This window comes from Chenopodium quinoa, unplaced genomic scaffold (assembly GCF_001683475.1).
Source record: "Chenopodium quinoa cultivar QQ74 unplaced genomic scaffold, ASM168347v1, whole genome shotgun sequence".
In the NCBI taxonomy this organism is placed as follows: domain Eukaryota; kingdom Viridiplantae; phylum Streptophyta; class Magnoliopsida; order Caryophyllales; family Amaranthaceae; genus Chenopodium; species Chenopodium quinoa.
Window position 1 is genome coordinate 2,914,074 of NW_018744239.1, and position 25,965 is coordinate 2,940,038.

The 25,965-nt window shown below is 30.6% G+C and overlaps 3 protein-coding genes across 5 annotated transcripts; 1 reads left to right on the forward strand and 2 right to left on the reverse strand.

Moving 5' to 3' along the window:
- Positions 1-319: 319 nt before the first annotated feature.
- LOC110694162 (carbonic anhydrase 2-like) lies at positions 320-13,047 on the reverse strand. Of its 3 annotated transcripts, none has more exons than XM_021871336.1 (10): positions 12,838-13,047; positions 10,351-10,454; positions 7,264-7,322; positions 5,503-5,673; positions 4,172-4,220; positions 2,757-2,873; positions 2,552-2,605; positions 1,993-2,078; positions 1,023-1,128; positions 320-647 (listed from the first exon to the last, which is right to left on the reverse strand). In XM_021871336.1, exons 2-10 carry the CDS (start codon positions 10,402-10,404, stop codon positions 483-485), a joined length of 861 nt encoding a protein of 286 aa, XP_021727028.1. In that variant the 5' UTR covers positions 10,405-10,454; positions 12,838-13,047; the 3' UTR covers positions 320-482. The 3 variants fall into 3 exon arrangements, with proteins under 3 accessions (XP_021727028.1, XP_021727029.1, XP_021727030.1); XM_021871337.1 differs by having other exon boundaries at positions 12,845-13,038; XM_021871338.1 differs by lacking the exons at positions 10,351-10,454; positions 12,838-13,047 and adding an exon at positions 7,449-7,600.
- Positions 13,048-15,915: 2,868 nt separating this feature from the next.
- Positions 15,916-21,506, forward strand: LOC110694163 (AMSH-like ubiquitin thioesterase 2). The gene is made up of 8 exons (XM_021871339.1): positions 15,916-16,160; positions 18,449-18,600; positions 18,733-18,822; positions 19,397-19,459; positions 19,556-19,630; positions 19,832-19,894; positions 20,409-20,461; positions 21,036-21,506. Exons 2-8 carry the CDS (start codon positions 18,460-18,462, stop codon positions 21,208-21,210), a joined length of 660 nt encoding a protein of 219 aa, XP_021727031.1. The 5' UTR covers positions 15,916-16,160; positions 18,449-18,459; the 3' UTR covers positions 21,211-21,506.
- A 2,745-nt stretch (positions 21,507-24,251) lies between these two features.
- Positions 24,252-25,490, reverse strand: LOC110694165. The gene has a single exon (XM_021871340.1). It carries the CDS (start codon positions 25,352-25,354, stop codon positions 24,560-24,562), a length of 795 nt encoding a protein of 264 aa, XP_021727032.1. The 5' UTR covers positions 25,355-25,490; the 3' UTR covers positions 24,252-24,559.
- Between the last annotated feature and the right edge of the window lie 475 nt (positions 25,491-25,965).

The window sequence follows — 25,965 nt, forward strand, 5'->3', positions numbered from 1 at the left end:
CCTGTAAAGCTAATAAGTAATGGGCTGCATATTCAGCCTACCAACCAAATCTGAAGTTTGTACAAATTTTCCATAACCGTGTAAGCGATCATAAATCATGGGTTTAGTAATAAACTTGTATGTGATTGTGAGGATATTCTATGGTCATTACCATGACAATGGTTGTTCATTTTTAAACACTTAATATCCTTTTATGAATCATCACGACACTATAATATAATACAATATCACCTATAAAGTGGTACTCCGTAATAGATAGAAATAAAGATATGTATTTCATACTAATTTGAGAATACAAAGATACAAGAAGAATTTTAGATGGGGAAAAAAAAGTGAGGATAGAATATGTTTATTATTGCTGCATTTGTATGCATATTTGCATAAATTACACAATACACATAATACATAACAAGGAACACCTTGAAAAAACAGGAAGAAAAGTAAATAGTGGTAACATTTTGATTTGGTACGTTTAATTTTTTTTATACTATGGTAGAAGGTGAAAGAGAAAAGTCAAGGTTCCAAATTTCAAAACGACCGTTGACAAAATCATAGTGTGCACCCTTCAGAGCTAGAGTTTTCTTCACCACTGCTTCCCTCACAAATGGGTATGTCAACAGGTTCCCAAGTGAGACATTCACAGCTTCCTGCAATTACAATTAGCTATTGTCATTAATATGGTGTTTACAACATCTTGATATAATAAGTTACGTGACGCTTATTTTAAGAATCATACGTAGTATAAGTGATTGTCATTAATTGGTATGCCACAATTACACACTTCATATACGTATCAAGAATCAGTTGTCACATTGTTTCAACCCCTTATAAGTGACAATCATGTTCATTTTGGATCGTTAAAAATTACTTTAAAAGTCGTATGGTGCTTAATTTCAGGACTAAATTTAATGTACATTCACTTGGGATCATACATACAGGAGCATTGTCTATAGAGCTGTGCATAATTTGCTAATTTCAGGACTAATAATGATAAGATGATGTTCGATTGGAAGGAAACTCACCTTCTCACAGTGTTTGCATTGTTCAATAAACTCTGCACTGCTGAGTTCTGATTTCACCTTGGACTTAGCAAGATTGCCGAGCTGGACCCAATTTTCAATGAAATCACTGGCATACCAAAATAGACAGCCAAACAACAATGTTAGTTCATTCTTAACTTTGTTTACCCATTCATTAATTAACCAAGTCCTAGAGAACTCGAGTTACTTTTTTCGGACTAACTTAATTTTAACGGGTTTGGACATAACAGGTTTAATTTTGGCTATTCTCGAGTCTACGACCTGGCTTGTTCTTTGATCACATCTAGATTTACAAAAAAAAAAAAAAAAAAATAATAATAATAATAATAAATAAATTTACGTAGTAACTCTATATCTTGATTGATACATGTAAAGTTGTACAACATAGTTCTCAAGAAAGCCAATAATATTACCAAAAGATTAAATTAAAAGGAAGCAAAGAAATTTAGTTAAAAACTAAGATAGTTCTTAGAATAACTTTTCAAAATACTAGTATCTGAAAAAGGTATATTAAAATTCAGAAGAGGTTTTCATACAGTAGTTATCAAGTTTGATACAGTAAATAAGATGCTCGTTTCAATTACATTCATATCATCAGGAACATACATATTCCAAGAGAAGAATAACTTGTACTTTACTAATGAAACTTTAATAATAGATAATCAATTAATCATAGTTCTCATATAACATGGAAGAATTAACAAAAACATGATTTTAGATGATGTGTAAATTATAGATTATTATAATTATACCCTCATTCCCAATTTACTTGCTTTATGCATAGGATTTTATGCAAGTGAAAAGTACAGAGATTTAAAAAATAAGCGAATATGAGACCACCCCTATTTTTAAAAGATACGAAGTATTATATTACTCCGTATATGAAAAACTTTCAAAAAAAAGGTAATAAATGGGTCATATAAAATGAAACGGAGTGAGTATATGTACTTACGAAGAAGTTTTGCCATCATCAGGGATGGACATGAGGCCCTTTATTCCTCCACAGCAGCTGTGTCCAACAACCACAATATTCTCTACCTATAAAATAAAAACATTTTTAAGCCCTTTTTAATTTTAACCCCATAACTTCTTTGGAATTGGACATAACCTGATGTAAATAATCCAGATCAAACTTCTTTTTTCCCTTTACTTTTTTGGCCAAAATCTTTGTTGATCAGGAACAGTCCTTTTACTTTTTAACATTCTTTTTTTGTAATTTCTTTTTGACTGAATTTCTCCTTACTAGAGAATATTGTGAAAAAAGAAATAGCTTTATTCTTTAACTCTCTTCAAATGCCGACTATTGCTTATGAAGTATATATGTACTTTTTATAAAGAGTATATGCTTAACGGAAATCAACTATAACTTAAAAATTTCGATTTATTTATAAAATTAATTCTCACAACTTCCGTCTTAACAAACCAAATAAAAGAAAATGAGTTATCATATACTTCGTATAAAATAAGATTTTCTTCTGACCAACTATGGTCTTCCACTAGGAGAATTTTACCTTGAGATGCAAAACAGCATATTCAATAGCTGCTCCAGAGCCAGGAAATTTTTCCTGCAATATGAATAACCAATGAAATCCAAAGTTAAATATGATCTTTACCAATAATAACTAACCAGGATTATCCTAAGTTACAAATAATAAGAAATAATACTCCATAATTTTTGGACCATATTAATATTTGTACATAAGTAACAAAAATAACCTTATCATAAGGTGGGACCATGTTGGCAATATTTCTGACAGAAAAGGCCTCCCCAGGCTGAAAATTAAAGATATGGGAGGGGCAAACTCGAGAATCTGAGCAGGCAAACACCAAATACTGCATGTGCAACAAAAAAATTTCATTAATTACTTTATTTAATTATGCAATCTTTTTGGAATTAAGAATCTGAAACTTCTATTTTAACTACAGTTGTGCATGATTATATAGTAAAAAAAATTAATTAGGTAGCTCTTTTTGACAGAAAAAATGGCAGAAGATCCAACGCATTTTTATTTGACTGAAAAGTCTGATAAATATGAAGCATCTCTGTTGATTTATTTAAACCATATTGCTTAAAGGTTAAGATTTTCAACCAACTCTTGATTATAAAAATCCCTTTTTATGATACCTAATTAACACATCTCTCCACACAGAGATTATAAAAGACAGTAATGTTGACGGGATTTGATATTAAATTTTGAACACTAACCTCCATGACATTTTATACCATGGTATAAACTCGTTATATATACCAAATCGTACCATAGACCAGTAACCATCGATTTATCATCATCCCACCATTCGCAAACTATATAACCAATAATGTTAAGACTTGTGTACATAAAATTAAACATCACATTTTATTTCCCCACAAATAGAATATTGAAAGGATAACGCGTAACTTCTTCACCTCATTGACTTTAATAAGGGCATGATGCCTCTTTACAGTGTGGAAGCACATGGTAAGCAATTATGGGTGGTATCATATCCTTGTGACAGCAAAAGGCATCATAGATTTAGGGGCTATTACTCATTTATTTCCCATTTATTGGGAGTATTTTCATTATATATTTAACAAGTGCTTCAATTATGGGTTATTGGATTATACATGCACCGTATGTAGAGTACATAAGAATTTCCAGGTAAATTAAATGAGGATTGATTATTTTAACTTAGTAACCTATCGCACACATCTTTATTAGTCAATCCTAACTATCATGTCGATTTTATAGTAATTTGAGTCATACCGGCTTTATTAAAAGATAAGTTTCCCATCTAAAGTTTTAGAAAAACCATCTAATATAAACCACATACTTTAATTAAATGTTATTGTTGCATCAATTTATTTTTGTAAAAAACAAAGTTTGAAAAAACTACTACTTTGCATATTTGAGAAAACACAATCAATCTAAATCTTAAATCTTGTTTAATGTGTCTTCAAATATACGAAGTATACATATTCATAGAACTAAGCTTTAAATTTTCTCATAGACTGGCATAGCTATTTCGAACACATAAATTAATACGTAATAAATAGATTAGTGTATCATACCGTTAGTACCTCGAATTTGCTAAAGCAATGCACAATAAAACATTATAAACAAGGCTTTGTTGTTGTTAATTAAAAATCTCACCTTAGGACTTTGACCATTGGCAAGTTCACGGTACCTATCAGGATTCTTCCTGGTAAGAAGGAAATAAGAAAACAACAAAAAAGTAAGTTTAGCTAAATTAATTACGGACTACTACTTAATCTTCACATTATGTACTAACTAAAATAACAAATAGAAGTACAAATTAAGATCTACTTGTATTTTAATTAATTAAATTAATCCAAATTAACCAAGCCGTGCCAATGATCATTGGACATTAAATAAAAATGAGAAAAATACAAGATGACATTAATTCATGACGCCCTATTTTAGGGAGCTGCAAATGTGCCAGATTCTTGATTCTCTGGTTAAAGTACATTCATCTACTCCTTGTAAGGTCATAGAGTACGGGCTCAAAAGTAAGAAATTCTTGCAACATGAAAAGGGTACTAATTGCTGTATTCTCATCATTAATGTCCGATTATGCTAAAGCATATTCTTACCAAATTTTGTGAGCCATTAATTCTTATCAATTCACATTCTACAAACTATTCCATTTTTTTAAAAAATGATTTAGCTTTATTATACTCCATACAAATATTATCGCTTAATCATAATTCTGAATCACAAACCGTAAAACCTACCATCAAAATTATAAATAACCTGACATTTTAAGGAAATTACGTTACAATTGATATGTGCATATTTATATATTTTATGAATTGTAGGGTACTACGTACTGTATTACATAACACCGTATGATTGTCTCATTTGTTCACGGTACTAAAAAAAATAAGGTACAAAATACTTTGTATTTAGATAACAGCGAATTCAATTTTAATGTATGATAACATTAACATGTATAGTGCTTTTAAAAGTCAATTTAAAGCGGAGTAACTAAATAACCTATAAATTCATTTCCAATTTGAGAGAGTAATAACTACGTATTATCATCATAAAAAAATGGAGTAGCTGAAAAATAATACTCCCTCCGTTGTTAGTCGCATATACTATTTTGGGCGTTTCAAAATGATCTACCCATATTGAATCTATTCCTTTTTATTTTATTTTATTTTCCTAATTTGGTCTTATAATTTCTAATCCCATTAGTGGATTGATGACATGGCAGTAATTAAATATTCTGATTAGTCATCAATCCCATTAAACAAGCATTGTAATTGATGCTTTCCAAATAAAAAAAAATCACAACATTTAATAAGATAGAACTAATTAAGCGAGTTTTGTATTAAAATGTAAGATTCCAAATATTATTCATTCTCTTTTTTTTTTGTGATTGATTCTATATGGGAATAACAAAGTGAAACTGAAGGAGTAACAAAAAAAGGGTCCCAAAAAAAAAAAAAGCAACGTACTCGTATTTCTCGGTTTTGAAGTGGCGGAAACCGGTCTTAAGACGCTCAACCGGATCAAAAACTTCCGTAGAATCAGACTTGGCTACGCCATTTTCGGCCTTCTGGCTCTGCAACTCGGCTGTTAGCTGCTTTATTTTTGCGGCTGCTACGTCATCCAATCCTGCTTTCTCACTGTTTCCAATGTAACAGATATCTCGTTATTTGTACCCAATATTTATTATAGACTAACTAACTTCCTTTCTTAAAAAATACAATCACCTTATCCATAGTATAGTATGGTCTAATGGTAAAGTTTACATCTCATAATCGTAAGGTTATGGATCAAATTCCATTAGAGCCACTTAGGGGTACAAATTTCCTTACCCTTTCCCCCTTACTACCAAGATACCTAGCTTGCTAACCGAGTCGGAAAAACCTGTAAAAGGTTTCGATCCGTAGGGCCCTTCTCTTTACCAACCAACCAAAAAAAAAAAACATCTTATCACTTATGTTTACAAGTATTATATTAAGTACACGTTCGGTCCATTAATAATTTTAACGTCATTTATGATTTGATAGATTATAAATATAATCAATCTAAATCTAACAAGATTACTTGGTGATATTTTATTGTAAGAAAATACAATAACTTTCTCAAGTATAAAATAAAAAATAATAATACTTTATCTATTGAGATAATTTACTTATTTAGAACAGAGAAAGTACTACAAACTCCATTTTTAAGAGTTAGGCTGACTTTATTATTTTGAGAGAGGGAAAATAGGGTAATTGATCTATTCATTTATATCCAACAAATCTAACTCAACCACATCATAACTTTGAAAATGAGAGTGAGCAATATTAGAGCTTCCCTTCCAATTTCAAGATATTTTGAAATCGATTCGATCTCATTAAAAAAAAAAAAAAAATTGAAAATACTAAGTAGTGTAAGGGTAAAGTCTACCAATGAGACAAACAAACTCCATATGATTTTTGTTAAATATCCATCAAGTGCGTGTGTTTTTTTTATCCAAAAATATAAGGTTCATGAATAATTTCAAACAAATGATTATATATAAATATATACAGCTATTGTAAATAATCATAATTTCCTCTACTTTTTTTTATTATTTTTCTTTTGAAGAAAATAATTTCCTCTATTGACTTATTTGACTTTTTTTTTGAAATTTTTTTAAATGAACCTATTACCTTTAATTTACAATTTAAAATACTTAATCGGATCGATAATTAATATAATCATCTGTTCTAAAAAATTAGTACTTGTACAGTTGTACCATCTTATTTTTTACAAAATGAATCCCAAATTAGAAATTTGATCATATTATATATAGATTATATATCCAAAAGACTTTAGGTCAAAGGCTCAAATAGTGTTTTTTTTCCCTTTTTCACGGATATATGAGTCTTTCACAAAAAGGAATATTATTATTTATTATACACAAATTTCATGGCATAACTTGATCAAACTCACCTTCAATTTCTAACCTAAAAAAATAGAAAAATTAACAAAAAAAATCTCCTAATTTTATCATCATAATATTTGATTTAATTAAGTTATTCATTAAATAATCGTGAATCAACGTAAAAAGGAATTAAGAGACGGTGAGTGGGTTAGGTGGTAACGAAACGAACGGCTAATACGGGCAATACGGCTGTCATGTGGGCCCCGATTTCATAACTTGACCAATGTCCTCCTCTTATAGTATACGGTTAAAATAAAATTACTGCGATCAAAATGAGTCAAATTTAGCAATTTTTTACCTTAAAAGCTTCGTGAGTCCTGCAATGGCTTCCTCGTATTTGCTTCCCATTTTCTCTTTCTTTTAAAAAAAAAAGAAAATAATAAAAAAGTCAATTATTGAATTTATCTGTAAATTATTTCTATTTTTGATAAATACAAACAATAAAGTCCAAGAAAAAATTTTGAAAAAAAAGAGAGAAAATACCTTTTATTTGATTGTGAAATTGATGAGAGAAGAAGATGATAAATAAGAACGAAAGAGGTTTTTTGTAAAGGAGAGAGAAAAATGAAATGAAGGTGATGTATGTTAGAAAATGGGGTGGCCACACTTTTTGGTAAGAAAGTGTGGATATCTATATTCTATATATAGGGAGAAACTTATGATAAGGAGAAATTTATGATAAGAATTGAAAAGGGTATCTACTAACTATGGTTAAAGGGTAATTAAGTTTAATGATCCCAAAAGGGGTTGCAAACTATGTGGATTAGGGAACTTAATTATACCGAGTATTTTTTTATTTTACATAAAATTGATGTGAAATGATGAATCTTCCTTTGATTTGTCAAAAGAAATAAATATTGGTGAAATATTTTTTGGGGTGTTAACAATTGATGAGGTGCCATGTGTTTTGTGGTTTTCTATTGTGGAAAGTTACGCAATTCGACAAGGACCACCAACTTTTTATTCATTTTATTTTGGTTTTTTTTTTTTTTTTTTAAAAGAAAATTGTTCTTATACGAGTATTTTTATACACCAATTTCCTTTTCTTTTAGAAACCGCAAATTCTATCGTTCCTCGAGGACTGGATTTAAGAGAGGATAGTACATACACATCACTCTTGTTATAAATTCAAGCAAAAATGGTGAATATTGGAACAAAGGTTACGCATATAAATTAAAAAAAAATAAGGATCTATTCACGTTTACTAAACTGAACTGATTTAAGCTGAACTGAACTTAGGTGTGTTTTTATTACACTAATTTAGGTGTGTTTTTATTCAAGTATAATTAATTTTCAAATTGTATACTCATACGGTGTATCATTTTAAAATATCTAATCTATTTAGATATTTTTAGTGCTTATAAAGGTTGCACATCATTAGTTCATTTCTCTGAATTCAAATTTTAGAATTTCATATAAGTGTATACTACTCGTCAAATAAAAATATAAGTCTTAAAATAAAAGTGCCTTTATACACTGTATTTACACTTATATATATGAGCCAAAAGAACTTTTCCCACCGCATTAAAAATAGATGTAAATTAATAAATTGAAAGTGTTAAAGTGAATCGAGAAGCCCAAGGCTAAGCAAATTTACAAATATATAACAGAAACTATGTACTTCATTTGTATAGACGCTTGCAAAAATATTCGAGTACATGTTTGGTAGATGCCAAGATAAAGGCGGAAATCTAAATAACATAGAGGTAATCTATGCAATTCCTGTTATATAGGAATTATTTGATGTTTTAAATGAAAATAATGAATTTTCCTATTATTTAGGATTGTATATCACCCAAGCTAAATTGAGTTAGTCTTTGACTTATTTAGTCCTTATATTTTTATTTTATAGACGAAAATGGTATGAAAGAGATGTTAGTTAATAGTGGCTTTATTTTGTTATAAAATAAAAATAGTGGCTTATTTAAAAAAAAATTAAAAAAAAATAAAAATAACATAAAAATAAATAGTGGCTTTATCGGTGAGGAAGAGTCAACAATGTACTAATAAGGAATATTATTGACTAATTAAACTATGGTTAAAGGCCTTGCGGTGGGGGCCAGGAGACAACGTTGACTACTCGTATTATGACCCCTTCTATTTACGTAACCCCCTTTAATTTTACGTTACTAATCAAATTATTTAAGAGACAGAGACAAAAATATTACAAGTTTAGACAAAATGCATCCAATTATTACCAGGAAGGGTTATGTTATGCTAAGTTTAAGCGGGCAAATCATGTATTTTTGGAATATTGGAACCGGTCTATTATTATACAGAGTAGCATTCTCATTTATATATGGAGTATAATACATTCCCTCGGTTTTTATTTATTTGTTTTATTATCTCTTTTAGAGACTATTAATCAATTTTGAAGATCTCTGTCCTATAAAATAAACAAAATTCAAAAAACAATAAGAAGTATTTATATATGTTTGCCCCATATGTACTGCTTTGTATGTATGTGAGATTTTATCAAATTCTTCTGATTAAATATATACTCTGTATTATCATTTTATATATATATATATATATATATATATATATATAAATTTTAATTAATTAAATGTATGAAATTAAAAGATATGTCAGGAAAAGGTCATTAGAAAACGAAGGGATTAGAAGCGAAGGACAATAGAAATATACAATTGTCACCATTCTGATCTGATGCATACAACAAGGCTATCACTAATTATTGGACGAAGCAGTTGTGCATTGGTTAGATTATAGGGATCCCAGATAATCAACTTTTAACATTAACAGGATATTCTTGTTTTCTAAGTTGCTTTATAGTTTATAGTGTGACTCAGCTTAGTAAAATGATCATTTCCCGTGATTTCATACCTTCATTAAAAGTATACACGTTAAATATTTATGACTTCATTGAAATATGCACTAATGCCTGTTTTCATTGACTGAATTGAGCCGAGCTGACCTGAACTAAGGGTCTGTTCACATTTACTGAGCTGAGCTGAACTGAATTGAATTGAGCTGAAATGAATATTTTATGAGAGAGAGAAATTAGAAGCTGAACTGAACTGAATTGATTGGAGCTGAACTGAACTGAAATTAAGTAAATGTGAACAGACCCTAAATATTTTATAAGAGAAGGAAATTAGAAACTGATTTGAACTGAAAATAATCGTATCAGAACAGACCCTAAGTTTACTGGAGTAGTTTAATTACGGAGTACTCCTTACGTTTCACAGTGATTTTCATGTTTGGAATCTTTGGCTTTTAAAAAATAAGAGAGAATCTTCTAAATTTCTATTATAAAAAAGTGTGTTGTAAGTAAACATAAAAAGAGGAAGTATTTTCTAAGAGTACTAATCTGATGATTCAATGATCCAATTCAATCCGTATAGTAAGATAAAAGAAGAATTACCGGAAGTGGTTTTCCACAACATAGCACCATGCATTTCTTAAAGCTTCCTGCCATAATATAGAGATATCTACACTCTATTGTACTCCAGCTTACTTCATAAATTTCTGACAAAATTAAATATTAAAAATGCCATATTAGATTATATATCAATCAATATATCTATAAAGTTTATGCACATACAAACTACTGGCACTAAAATCTCTACAAATTTGCTAAGCATTCACATCTATATATAGTTGATTAAGCATGACACACACCGCAAATCAATTAAAGTAGCATGGAATTGGATAAATTAAAAGCAGGAGCATGTATCTCATTACGCAAGGAAAATTTGACCGAAAACGCACATAAATGATAGAATTCAAAAATAAAAAAATATTACAATATTATATTGCGTAACGTCAGAATTCAATCTTTAATTATTGGTCGTTTAATTGAACGTAGAGTTTATTGTATAGACTATAAATTCTATTTAGAACAATTTTATCTTATTTATTTATGAAAGTATTTAATTGTAGATAGAGGAAAGATGACAATTTTGGATCGGAATACTCTTGTGTCAATCAATGACCACTAATTCATAAAGTTTTGAGGATAAATTTGAATTTCTAGTTGAACGCTTATTACAAGAACTGATAAGGGGTTGACTTGGAAGAAATGAGATATGTTATGGCCTAGGCTCTTTAGAGCATTGACGCACAAAACATAAAAGTTGGGGCAATGTCAAGTATAGTGGCATACACAACACTATAATGTACTTATGTACTCCATAAGTTGTAGTGGCTTAAAAAGGAATTCAAGACAAGTCAAACAGGGATCTATGTAATATTGGGTCTTATAATTCAGGGTTATAGAGGATTAAAAAATAAATAACATATTACCATAGAAAGAATAAAGTAAGAGTGGTTAGAATTTGAAAAAAAAAATGGATAAAAAAATTGGAATAAAACTAAATGAAAGGTATATATAAAAAATGGTTTTTTGAGCCAAAAAAAAAAAAACTTTGTTTCAAAACAAGTCTTTTAGTTTTAAATGATGACATGCAACACCATAATACCATCTGGGAAGGAAATTTGTAAGTCTGTAAAAGCTTATTATTTACTACATCTGTTAAATGTTATGTTCAAATTTGAAATCTTTTATATATTACAAATAATACCACTAAATTGTACATGACATTTAAAAAATATGGGCCTTTTATGGACTGGTAGAAGTCATTGTAGGCCCTTAGATTTAAATGTATTCAGCTTTCAGTAACAAGGCCCAGCAAAAATTACTAAATGCCGTTCGTTGAGGGGTTGGAATTAGTTGAGATTGAGACTAACCGATCAGCAATTTGTGGCCTTTGTGTTATCCATCTGAAGCAAGGAACTAAAAACACCACATATCACATATCTGTAATCTGTAAATCAATTTACCACCAATTGCGTACTCTCCTCGTCTCCATATACAGACCATAAGTTTAATTTCATCTAAAACTCTTGTCTTTAAAGGAGCGTTTCAATTTACGGAGTACCATTTAAAAACTTTTGTATAATTACTTTACATCGAGGTTACTTTAGTTGAATTTAGGGTAATATTTATTCATAAAGGTTAAATAACTTTTATTAACTTTCATTCATTATAGGGTAACTTTTAATCATTTTAAGGTAACTTATTTTTAAATGTTTGTCTTTACCATTTCACTTTTAATCAGTCAAATCTCACTTTTTTTTTTCTTTTTTTAAATTTTTTTTTTAAATTTATTATTTTTAATTAATCTCTATCTTAATTTTTATGTCTTAATTATACTTAACCAAATATCACTATCCCCCCCCCTTTTTTCCTTTTCAGTTCACCTTTTTGGCTTTCTTACATATATGTGCAAAAGAAAAATGAGACTTCTATTCGAAAATGAAAGCGGTACAATTAATTAAAAACAAATACCGAGTACATACTATGTATTTGCTCATACTAATAACCTACAAGTATTTATTAATGAATTTATTTTATTATTAAGAGACTTAAATTATGTACGTGTAATACTTTATGTTATTTTCAAAGTTGCTTTTTGTACATCATAGTTTTCATCCTTTTACTGTGTATTATTGGTGGAATGGTGGTTCTTAAAAGAGTTATAACTGTTATATATATACATAGGACATAAGCACAATGAATCACCAAAAAAGATAATATCTTCCATTATTTACTTCGTTCTTCCATGACCAAGTGTTTATTTACGTTATTTATACACCCAAAAAAAAAGTGTAATTTATTACTCCGTACAATACATTAATATTTATAACTAATATAACCAATTTTCAAACCGACATGAAATAGGGCATAATCATAATGACACTTGTTCATCATTTAGAGCCGGGCTATAACAATAAGTTTATTAATATATATGTTACGTGACATAAAGTATGAGTTAGGAAAAAAAATAAGCTACGTAAAACAGAGAAAGTAATTAATTAACATGCACGAAAGAAAGGGGAATGAGATTACCAATTACCAAGGGAGAGAGCTCAGAGAGGCAAGTGTAGTTGTATACAAGGTAGCAAAGACGATGGCAACTCCAAATGCCAAAAACCTACTTAAATACAAGTTTTATGTTTTTGTGAGGAAGAAATAATTGTAGACAATATAAGAAAAATAGCAAAATGAAATTTCGTTGAGACAAACACTCTTTAATTTAAGAAAGACACCAAAAAAGTGGGAGAAATATAATAGATGGACAATTATATATATTTTTGTTGGCGTGTAGAGAAATAAGATAAGGAAAGCGAATGGAAAAGCAACTTGCACTTCTAATGGCTAACTTCCGTAGATTAGAATGTCACGCTAAAGATTGGTTTAATCTATTTCTATTTTATCATTTTATGGTCCACATTTTTTTCTCATGACCATGCAAATCCAAACTTATATTAGATAAAAATTTGTTAATGAGATCATTGGTAAGATGTATGTGTGTACACAATTCCGCTGTTTTTATCTTTACTAAGCTACAACCTAGCTTGAATTTTGTGGTTGCATGTTCACTTTGATTTACAATTCTGCTGTTTTTATCTTTACTAAGCTACTAACCAATTCAACCAAAAGCTTAACCTGATGGTTGAGGCCTAGGGATATATTTTATACTCTATCAATTTTAAGAAGATTAATAGAGGTAGGTTTATGATCGAGTTACTTGTGATATGATCCCGAGGCATGTTCGTTCATAATTATATCACTAAAGGCGTACTTGATGTTTGTTTATTGTAAGTTAGTTAGAACTCTAATTAAATACATGTTTTAAACCATAAATATAGATAGATGTATATTGTTAATTAATTAGTAAGTCTAATTAGAGCCTTCACTTGATATATATAGAAAGTTAAGCTTATCTTATATAACTAATATAATGTTCATTACCAAATGATTGAGTACAATATTAGCATGTGTTGGTCTTGTCTCTTATTTAATATATGTAGGATTTTCAACTCATCCACCATGACATATCTCATCATCAATCCAACTCATACAATGGTCATACGTCTTATCTATGCAAATTAAATGAAGTCTAGAATATACTACAAAGGTTGCTTACCCATGAATTACTACCTCCATTAATGGTAATATGCAACTTTGAAATTTTTTATATCTCATAAATAATTGAATTACTACCTCCGTTAATGGTAATATGCAACTTTGAAATTTTTTATATCTCATAAATAAAACCTTAAGGTTGCAGATTATGAGACAACTATAAACGGATGTAATATAATAAAAATTAAAAAAACAAAAAAAAAAAGAAAAAAAAAAGAAAAGGATGTTAATTAACTAATAACTAACTAGATGGATTAGAACTAGGCCTAACTAATACCTCGCATCGATCATGCCAAGAGTGCCTTTAACTTGTAGCTGAATCACTAAATTAAATATGCGGATAGGCCAACTACCTAAGGTATTGAGAAGATACAATCATACGAAATTACTTCATGCATAATGGAAAATGCACGGAATTCTAAGGCTACGCGTAATAACTAATTAGTAAGACTTCTCTATCTTATCTCGTGTCTTGTCATTTGTTTTAATTAACACATTACATATCGGGTGCATATATACGCCCAAAAAAAAAAAAAAAAAAAAATTAACAACAAAAATATGCAAACTAAACCTTCTATCTAGTTGGTTAAAGTCTTGAAAGATTGATGTTGTCTACCATATAATAAGATTAAACTTTGTGTCTACATCATTATCCTCGGACTTGGCCTAACAAGAAAGGCTAGTGATCAGGTGAAGATGATTATGTGTAGGTTGTGCCTCATGTAGCCATGTCTGCATGCTTTGGGTTGGTCTAAACAAACACACAAGCCCACAAAGCTACGTGTTGAGATGCAATATACTTCCTCTGTTTTTTTTAGTTGAAACATTTCTATTATCACGCTTGCCAACGCATGTTTTTAACAATTAATATCTCTAATTATCAAAATTGAAAATTGTTAAAAGTGAATATTAATAAAATATACATTGAAACGATTCAAACAAGATCTCACATAAATATGATTTATCATATCTATAAACCACAAAAACGAGTCTAAGCGTGTTGTGTGAATAGTGTAAAAGTCAAACGGTGTCATCTTACAAAAACCGGGGAAGTAATTTTTAGATGGTGATCCAATTAGGCTCATGTGCCATTCTTAGGCCCAATTTAAAATTATGCGCCCGTATGGTTTTCAGCCTGACCCAACCTAATGCCATTTAAATTGGAGCAATTTGACTGCTAGCATAAATTATTGGTTCATATTCATTTGATTTGGAAGAGTTGGATTTTATTTTATTAATTGAAATGAATATATTACATAATGGTTGCTCTCTTTTTAAATAGATGGAATGTCTTCTTTGTCAACTTTACATTGGGCATTTATATATGTATCCACTCATTTCACTTTAATAAATTTTACTATATTAGGGCCCGTGCATGAAGTAATAATTTTTTTCTTATAATTAATTTGTGATAAAATATAAAATGAGGCAACTCGTGGAATAAAGAAATACAATGCATATATGAAAAATAAAATAATAATGCAAAAATTATTAAAACTACAATTGAGAAAAAAAAAACATTAGTGATTAGTTGTGTTGAAAATATTTATAAACAGTATACAATATACATTATATTAAATAAATGATGCATGTTATTCCCAATAAAACTATACAATGTAGATGTCGTAAGACTTTATTAATGAATTGATTTAGCTCAAAAAAAAAAAACTATTCAACGTACTTCCAAAAAATAAGCTAATAGTTTTTTTTTTAATTGTATTTTTATATTTTAAAAAAGTGACATAATCATTAGTTCTATTTATCTTAATAGAATTAATAAGCTAAATAGAATTAATTTCAGTTCAGTTCAACTCGAATTAGTTCATTTCAGTTTTAATTTCCTTCTGTCATAAACAAATCATTTCAGTTCTAACTTAGTTTATCTCCAATCATATCAGTTCAATAAATCAAAAGAGGTTCCAAGTATATTACTACTTTTTTTTTTATTACCGTAAATGGCTAAAATAACCCCCAAAAAATTGTTTTTGACTTTAACAAGATTTGTTTGTTATCCGAATTAACAATAATGGTCCACAAAGTCACAAAGTTTTTGTGTGTTTATACCCAAAATTTACCCAATTTCTTATTTGAAGAAACTACACATTTCCTGAAACAGAGGACACCAGTAACCGACCTATTCATTCTGCAATTCTTCTTCTTCCTCCCTCTCTTTCTCTCTCTCTTTCCAATTGCGTAACATGCAGGATTAACCACTGACATCAATCACAGAATTTTGTTGCAAGGTATGTAATTCTCTCTCTTCTAAATCTCATCTTTTCATATTCATCATGCTTCAACTTTCAAATCATAATTCATCCTGTTAAGCTTTAAGGATATGATAATTTCTACCTTGTTTTGATTAATTAGATGGATTATTCTATCTTATGGGTGCTATAATTTATAAATTTTTTACCTTTTTTTTGGTTTATATGATCTTGATATAATGATATTTGTCTGGGCTTTTCTTTTTCCTTTGTATTTCTTGATTTTATAAGGTGGTACCCATTTCTTTGAAGTGGGGCCAATTTGCAATCAGTTGAATTACTGGTCTAATTGGGATATTGAATTATTGATCACCCTCCTTAATTGATACTCTATTGTTTATTAAAATTTGACAATCAACAATGGTATATGTTTTGTGTTTGTTTGATATAATTAGATGTTGGTATGCACTCTAGTAACTAATTTTGGAGTAACTTTGAGTATAACTTTTACTCTAGGTAGCACGAACACTTCTAGAAGTTGGCATGTTTAATGTCAATTGTATAGACAAAAACATTCTCACAAGCTTGGACAGATTGAATATCCACCCATAAAAAAAGTTGTAACTAAATGTATCGTTACGTAATCGTGCCGGTGTCTCTGTCTCCATGTAACATACTCCCTCCATTTTTTTAATGCATCACTTATTCACTAGTGATGTGCGGAGTTTTAGGAGATGTATATAATATTATAAGTGGGTGAAGAATTTATTTTAGTATAAAAATAAGATGAAGACCATGAAAGAGAATTTACGTGAGAGAACATAGAAAAGAGAGAAATGATAAAATAATTGAAGTAAGATTTAATGTATAAGTGGTAAAATGATAAAATATACTCCGTAGTATTAAGTTACCAAGTATTGAAGTGATACATTAAATAAAAAAAAAAACGGAGGGAGTTTAATAATGAATGTTGTTTTGCAAGCATTTCCTTATCAATATATATTTGTATCTGATCTATTCAAAAAAAAAAAATATTTGTATCTGATAATCTCTTGTTTGGGTTAGGAATATCAATTGAATGGATATATTCCTTATTCCCATATGGGTTGTTGGAAGATTAGTGATTATTATCAATGATTACATGCTTTCTTAGGCTTATTGATCATCAAAGCTATGTTGACTTTTTCGACGTTTGGAATAAAGATACTAGATGATGTGATCGCGTATTTAGTAAAAGAATGTATATTAATTTAAATGATGTGATGTTGCTAGCTTAGAGTTATTCAAATTGATCATGATGCTTCATGAAGCATCAAGAGAATAGTTGGATTTTTGTAACGGTTATATAGAAAGGAACAAGACCAAGGCAACCCAATGCCCAACATACCAAGTGGTGTGGGCCTGTGGAGTGCATAAATTTTTTTATGCTTCAGATTGTACTTTGAGCATAGTTTATGGAGAAAATACTAATGTGTCTACACTACACTCCCTTTTATTCACTAGTTTAAGGCGTTTGGTGATTGAGTACAGAGATTAGCCTCATAAATATAAATGAAATGGCCAGCTGAAAAAAATATACTTCTAAACGCATCTTGAAAAATGATACGGAGAAAAATATTGTTGTAATAGTAAAGCTTATGGTGAATGATCCTTGACTTCAGGATTTTCTTAAATTATATAACAATCCAAAGCTAAAGATTAATATGTCACTGAATCATTTAGCTCCAAAGAAAGAGTTGTATGGATTATATGATTATATGAATTTTTTTCGTGGACTTTATGAGGCTGCATGTTCTCCTTCTTCATACGACTACGAAGTATGTTGCATCTTGGACTTTTTGCTACTTCTATGTGCACTTTAGATATGGTCCTCTGCGTGAGGAAAATGTTTAGTTTTTAACCTGTACTTCAATGAAATTAGAAGTCACATTTGCAAATGTTAGTACTCGGAGTTTTGTATCCTCGATATTGATCTGCACCTGGAAATTTTTTAGCACAATGTGGAACTGCTAATCGTGAGCTATAAGATTAATGTTAGAATAGCTGCAGAAGATTAGTGTTAACCTTATGAATTGTGATTAGTTGCTTATAGATAACTGTAGCCAAGGCATATACAACATAGCATTTCTCTTTCATATGAGGTGTTTCGAAAACATTTAATATGAACCTTCATTTCCCAGTGATCTGTGTGCCTCAAATGAATTGATATATTTTGACTTCTAACTCACTGCAATCAACATCTGCTTCTATGAATCTATTGCGCTTTATTCTCATAAAAAAAAAATATTAATATAATTATCAATCACTTGTGTTAATATTTGACACAGGATTTTAGAAAATGGTTACCCATCATCCTTCAGCTGCAATTTCCTGCACGGAGGTTGCACCTTATGCTGCACAAGTTTCACAAGTAACAGTTGGTGATTCACGATATACTTATTCAGAATCTGCGATGCTTGGCCTCAAAAAATTACATATTGTAAGTAATCTGCTTGAATTACTTTATACAGTATATGGGCTTTTGCAGGTGTCAAACTTCGTTTCTTGTTTCATATACCTTTATATTTTCAAATGTTAAGGTTGCTTTAGTAATGTTTGATTTTCATATCAGTCCGCACAATTAATGGAGGTTTTTCTTGAAATTGCTCGTAACAACACCAACAAGGATCTCGAGACATGTGGGGTTCTTGGTGCTTCCCTAGTAAGATTCTTTTCTATTTCTTTTGTCTGTTCAATCTTAGTTGAAATGATATGCTTTAAGGAGCTTTGCTTCATTGTTACCATTAAGCGTTGCTCATCATCACAATCCATTTATCCATTAATCTTTGTTGGCTTGTGTACAAGCTCCCTGTAAGCCTCTTATATATATCTCCACGCACCCCTTTTACTTACTTTTTTATTCCTCTATTTGTTTTGCTTAAAATTCTAACATCACCCTGGCAACCCAAAGTTTAAAGATTTTTGACAAAAAGCCTGCTGGTTTGTTTTTGCACACGAAAATCAACCTAATTTCATTCGCTAAAAGTCTAAAACCAAGCCAGCATCTTTGCATTATGCCTGCTTTCTAGTATTATTCTCCTTCATTAAAATTCTATAGTTCCTTTTTAAATAAAATTTTTACATTTTAATTGCTTTGATGTTTAGATATATGCTTCAATATGTGTCCAAATGTCCATGTTGCCTGTAGACCTTTAAGTTTAGTATTTTACAGTGGTTGGCTGATGACAGCCGTCTCAATCTTGAACTAATTCATGTTTTCTGATTTGTCCATGTAGACAAACGAGACATTCTATGCTACCACGTTGATAATACCTAAGCAGGAATCAACTTCCAGTTCAGTGAGTCTGTGTTAATACCTTCATGTTGCTACTCTGCATCTTCAATATGATATCTTATTTTAGTAGCTTGCATTGGTCTTATTGTTGTTATTGTAGTGTCAGGCATTGCATGAAGAGGACATCTTTAACATACAGAATGATCGCTCCCTTTTGCCTGTAGGATGGATCCATGTATGTCTCCTTTCTTGCTTCCGCTTAAATAACCTCTAAATTGTTCTTTGTAAACATAGAAATTTTTTTTAGTCTTTGCTTGACCATGTTTGAATCAATACACTTATCTTTTTGGAATATTTGTGTATTTAAGTGTGAAGGTTTGTTTATACGTAGAAACACAAAGAATCTCTGAATAGATTGATTTTTTCTACTTGCCAGACACATCCTTCACAAAGTTGTTTCATGTCATCGATAGATCTACATACGCAGTATCCATATCAGGTAATCAGCTGAGGTCCCTTCATATATTTGAAACCCAATTTAATTTGTTCCTTTATGTATACTAAAGTCTTGTGTAAAAGAAGTTCTATCCCAAAGCATATGCTTTTATCCCTTTCTTGATGTGCTGGTACGGGTGTACAGGTGTTACAACTGTTGTCCTGTAATTCAAAATCTGATTGAAATTACTACATTCTTTGAAATCTTTATCTATTTTAAATGGGACTATCTACCGTTTCTTCATTTTGGATTCAAAGGTTAACTGTTATTTGCGTTTGAACTATAATCGATTAACTTAGAATGGCCTATAAATGTATGTATGATTCATTGTGTATTGTTTGTAACCAAATTGTTATTCTAAAGTCGGAGACATCTTTAGAGGTATTGGGGTAATTTTGATTGTGTATTGTTTGTAACCAATTTGTTATTCTAAAGTCGGAAGCATCTTTAGAGGTATTGGGGTAATTTTGATGTTGATTTGCCGTACTACCTCATCAGCTTTCCTGTTGTTATGCAGGTGATGGTGCCAGAGGCTATCGCTATTGTCATGGCTCCCACTGATAAGACAAGGTCTGCACTCTGCAGTCTCATTTGTCATTTTAAGTTCCTAGCATTCATTGCCTTGATATGTCATATGTGCAACAGATAAATGCCCATGTATGCTTTTGTTCTTCTAGCATTTGGAAAAGAATAACTAGTTACTCCGTATTATATGTTTCTCCCATAGTCTTGTTAATTACCTCAGTTAGTCATTGGAGCATCATGTTGATATTTAAGAAAATTGAATTTAGTATACGACGACAAGCACAGCTTAATTGAGAATGACATATCATTCGACTCTTTGAAAGATACAATGATTTGTTCTCCCTTGTCTTTAATTTACTAATCGTTGTTTTTCCTGGTAGATATTTCCGTAAGTGCATACAAACACACATTAGGTCTGTACTTAGCGCTAATGTCTCATATTGCACGAATACACCAGGATGTAAAATGATGAAAAACAGTAAAAGTAAATAACAAGCAAGGGAGGACAAATTATTGAGCTGAATGACATTTTTTTCTTCTTTATTTTAGGTACTTGTACTACTAGGTGGATGCAGGAATAATTTACTGAGCTGTTACTCTGATTATTGATGTCCTACAGGAACTACGGTATATTCCGGCTGACAGATCCTAGCGGTATGAACGTTCTTAAGGAATGTGAAGAGAAAGGATTCCACCCTCACCAGGAATCCAGCGACGGGAGGCCATTGTATGAACAATGCTCACATGTTTATATCAACCCAAACTTGAGATTCGAAATTTTCGACTTGCGTTGATATGACCGAACCTTGCTTGGTTTCTACTTGTGATAGTGTGAATAGACAAAAGAGGTATGCATGAGAATTTAGCATGTTGAGCTTAGTTTAGCTTGCATCAGTTCAAGTTTGTACTGACATTTGTGGAAGATAAGGTATATACAGTCATAGTCATACAGATAATCTCTAGTAACTGCATCCAGTTGTGCATATTTCAATAGGGGGAAAAACAGATGTATTGTTTTTCCCATTTGAATAAGACACTGTTGAGATGAATTACAACATTCAAGTATTAGTTTGACCAACTATTGCCTTTCTCTCTTCAACTTACAAAAATTAGTTTTAACTATTTGAAAAAAACTGAATTATTTAGCAAAATGTAGTATCGATCAGTGTTATTATATCAAAAAACTGAAACGTGAGGAAAGTTAACATAATGTGTGAACACCATAATATTCACTATACACTCGTGTATATCATAATGATACATTTACGCTCTTTTTTTTTTTTTGTTCATTTGGAGCGACCTATTAAAACGAGCAAAGATGCAATAAACAAGTCTTGGCCTCCCTTGGGTTTACGTACGATAGATACACCAAACGTGTAACTGAAATTCAAGTTTCTAGTAGATATTTGAGATTATTGCATATTTGCATTATTTGTTTTCTATTGTTGTACTAATTAATAAAAGGAACATAAAATATCCAATTCTGAGCAAAATGTTGATATTACATCTTTTTTAAATGGTCAAGAATAGTTAGCACTAGTTGAATAAGCTAGCTGCTTGTGAACTGTCACTCTGTTCTGTATTTTTTTGGTACCATATGATGTACTCTCTTTGTAGGACCATACTGTTCTAAAAGAGAAATTGCCTAATTTGTGATTATATTTAATTATAAAGTACTTTTATGTTATTTTAAAAATATGAATATGTACTCGTATTACAATTATTAGAGGATAATAATGGCAAATTTGAAAGTAACCTCTTTGTTATCTTTGGGATAGGAACAATAATCATGTTAATATGTGATTATGTTAATTAAGCATTTAGATCCCCGCTTAAAGTGATTGCATGTATCCCTATGATCATTTTATGATGGGTCATTTGCATGGAGATTAGAGAGGCACAAACATAAATGAATATTGATTTGTTTTGTAACTTTTACATATGAAGTAACTAATCATTCTCGATTACTCTACAGACCAGTTGATCTCCAATAAGAATGAATGTACTCTCTCCGTTCTTTTTAATTGACATGTTTAATATAATATATTTTTTTATATACTTTAATAATTTATCTAACAAGATACCATGACTAAAGTTTCCGTAACTATAAATCACAAATCTATAGAAGTCAAAGCAAACTGTATGAATAATGTTAAAAGTCAAAACATGTCAACTAATAAAATGAAATTGGCTTTTATAAAGGTTATTTAAACATGGTTCAAGTATTTACTCATAAGTCTCATATTACTTATTCTTGTTCAAATATGATAAGATCATATCCAATGATTATAGTTTAGACTTTAGACCTGTTTTCTTATACTTGTATATAGTAAATAACTTCAATTGCAACATTATAATTAGATGTTTGCAAACTACACATTGAGAAATAATCATCAATTCTCACATGATTGCCTTTTTATTTTTTTATTATTTTTTTTTAAAAAATATGGTACAAGACTCCAGGAGATTATTTTGCAACTTACCAAAATTGAACATGTCTTAATAAACTTAGACCAAGGACCATATTGAAGAAAGCATAGTCTAAATGAGCTTCCTTAAGAAACCAAGGGTGTAGCTATTAAATTAAGCAAGAAATGCAAAATAGAGTGGGTACGTACTGGTATTGCTCGTAGCTTACTTATGAATGTCCCACATTTGTGAAATTTGAAACAGGGAAGATGTTTTTACTTTATAAAGTAGAGGAGTTACTCATACATATCACTAATTGATTTTAGTTTGAAACCTATTTTGGTTTTGTTTGTGGACCGAACCCTCTTTCCATTTGTTTGGGTTAACTAGACCCATTTCATATTCTTAGCTTTGATTTTCTAAGGACACTCAAGTGAGGGGGTGTGTTAAAACCCATTATAGCTCACTTGTGAGAGTCTTACCAACAAAATATGTAGCACTTACCTTGACATTGATGTACACGGTACACCTTGCAAGAAGATGTTTGTTTCCTAACTCCTTAATTGCAAAGACGTTACCTTACCAACAAAGTAACACTTAAGTATATAAGACGTAACTACTAACTACACACACATCTAATGTACTAATGTACTATGCGTCTATGCACTATCACCTGCTGCAAGTTCTTCCTATTGCATATATGAATGAACTCATCTTTTACATAACATGTTGCAAGCACAATTAATAGACTAGTGCAAGTAATTGTCATTAACATAATGAACAATTCTATCAGTTACCTCACCATTATTATCAATCAAGCATCAACATCTTCGAGTAATAGAACCATTATTATATTCAATCAAGCCTCAACATCTATGAGCAATAGATGCCTCATCTCAACCCTAACCATAAGTATTTTGTTGAAGATCTTGGTTTGTTCGGTCATAAACATCAATTGTACATTATTATAAGCCCCAATTAACGTTTCATTCTGTCAACTAATGATGGGGCGTGACAAAAATTAAAATACTCGTATATTATGATTTTAAATCTTTTATATGTGAATAAGAAGCAAAAGTCTTGTGACAGAGACATTAATTAAGTTATCTACAAAGTATAATTTTTGGCACCAACTTTACAATATGACAAAAAAATTAGCATCACAACTCTTCTTCTTAATATCAACAACCTGGAGGTATGAAATCTTTGTCATACACTCTCATACAACTAACTATACAAGTAGACAAGTAGTTGTGAAATTGTTATTATGCGTATAATGTAAGACAAATTTTTGTTAGTTAAATGAAGAAAGTGAATATATCATTAGTGTATCTTCTTCTCGAAATGTTTTGAGATAATGATTGTAAAAGACCAAAATTTCATATCATTGGTCATATAACAAGTACTTTACTAGAATGCATGCAAATTGAGGTGATAAAAAGGGCCTTTAGTTTATTTATGTACACTTGCCCATAATTTCATGATAACATTACTCGTACATGAATATAATCTGAAGATATCAAAATTAAATAAAAAAAAAAAAACAATTAAAGGCATTTAGCATTACATCTTCCCCTTATACAATAATATCAACAAAAATGCAAGCCAATAGTCATACAATTAATTATCAACTCCCAACTCACATTTTATTTTTTTCTTCAATTTACAAAACAAAATAAACAAATTATATTGTTATAAAACTAATTAAATGATATTATAAGGGTATTTTATTTATTAATAAGGATGAACATTTCTACTCAAAGCACTACCATTTGTAAAAAAGCCGACCAAATCTTGCCTATATGGCAAATACGATTTCCCACCGCCTTTCCTTTTGTCTTTCCCTCCACCCAAATACAACGCTTCATACGCCGACTTCTCCTTCTTCTTCTTCTTCCCTTCTTTTCCTAACGACGTCGTTTCACCCTTCTTCTCCCCCACTTCTATCTTCAACTCCTTCTTCTTCTTCTTCTTCTCCTTCTCCTTCCTTTTCGCTTCGGCCGAACCCGAAGCGTCGCTTTTCCCGTTTAGGAACACGAACGCGTCTTTCCCGTCACTATTGCTCCTATGTAACAAATCTCTCATCTTCCGAAGCTTCGAGAATCCCGTCGAATTGCTCTTCTGACTCATCTCCGGCGACGGCGCTTTCCACACGCAGTACGATCCTTCTTCCGCCACGTCATCATTTTCCGGCGAGTTTGATACTACGAACACATTCTTCACCGGACGGCCGTACGACGACGACGATGATGACGTCTCTCCGTCGCCGGTATATTCGCTGGAAAACGGTGAGATTACCCGGATCTGACCGTCTTCGAACACTTCCTCCGCTGAAACCGGCGATTTTAAACCTCCTCCGAGAAAACAAAACTCAAATTCCTCATTTTCGTCGCCATTTTCATCTTCTTCCTCTTCTTCATCGTCATCAGATTGACGCGTTGATGACGATTCTAGGGTTAGGGTTTTGTCCAATTTATCAGAAATTTCCAATAATTCTTCATTTTCAACTAGATTCTGATTTTCTTCCATGATTTTTGTTCAAAAAAATTGAACTAATTTACCTGAATTTAACCCTAGAAATTTGTTTGATTTTCAGAGGAGAGAGAAAAAATGAAATAATTTTTGTTAGAGAGAGAAAGAAAGAAGGATAATGACGATAGCTAGATCGTGGGTTTATATATAAAATGTAGAGGAAAGAAAGGTAAGCAATTTTTTTAAGACAACAGTCCACGTCATGGGCCCTACACGTGGGTTCCAGAAACTGGGTCCACGTGGATTGTGACCGTGTGAAATATAAGAAAATTCAACCCAAATTATCTTGGAAAATTAATTTAGGATTTTTTAAATTATTGGTGGGAAATTTCGTTTAAATTACCATCAGTCAATTATTAGTGGTAAACATGACAATTAGTACTACATAAGAATGCTTTTTGGTGCTTTATGGTAAGTGAGGTGAACCTGGCTTTTTGTTATGTTGTGGTAAACGTTTGATTTTATTTTTTTTCTTAATAGTGATACATGAATATTTCTTGGAAGGGTCATAAATTCATAAGATAATCTAATGAATTTATCCCATGTTTTTACCTCGAAAATTACATAAAAAGCGTTTTTACAGTGTTTGTAGAGACAATATGTGTTTT

Bases quoted from the DNA above. Each gene is read 5' to 3' on its own strand.
- LOC110694163 (XM_021871339.1), top strand. From the start codon at position 18,460: ATGGTTACCCATCATCCTTCAGCTGCAATTTCCTGCACGGAGGTTGCA. The intron at 19,460-19,555 runs GTGAGTCTGTGT...TTGTTATTGTAG, and splicing joins AGGAATCAACTTCCAGTTCA to TGTCAGGCATTGCATGAAGA. The intron at 19,895-20,408 runs GTAATCAGCTGA...GTTGTTATGCAG, and splicing joins ATACGCAGTATCCATATCAG to GTGATGGTGCCAGAGGCTAT.
- LOC110694162 (XM_021871336.1), bottom strand. From the start codon at position 10,404: ATGGCAGGAAGCTTTAAGAAATGCATGGTGCTATGTTGTGGAAAACCA. The intron at 7,323-10,350 runs GTAATTCTTCTT...TTTTTTTAAAAG, and splicing joins GTTGTGGAAAACCACTTCCG to AAAGAGAAAATGGGAAGCAA. The intron at 1,129-1,992 runs GTAAGTACATAT...TTGGTATGCCAG, and splicing joins GATGATGGCAAAACTTCTTC to TGATTTCATTGAAAATTGGG.
- LOC110694165 (XM_021871340.1), bottom strand. From the start codon at position 25,354: ATGGAAGAAAATCAGAATCTAGTTGAAAATGAAGAATTATTGGAAATT.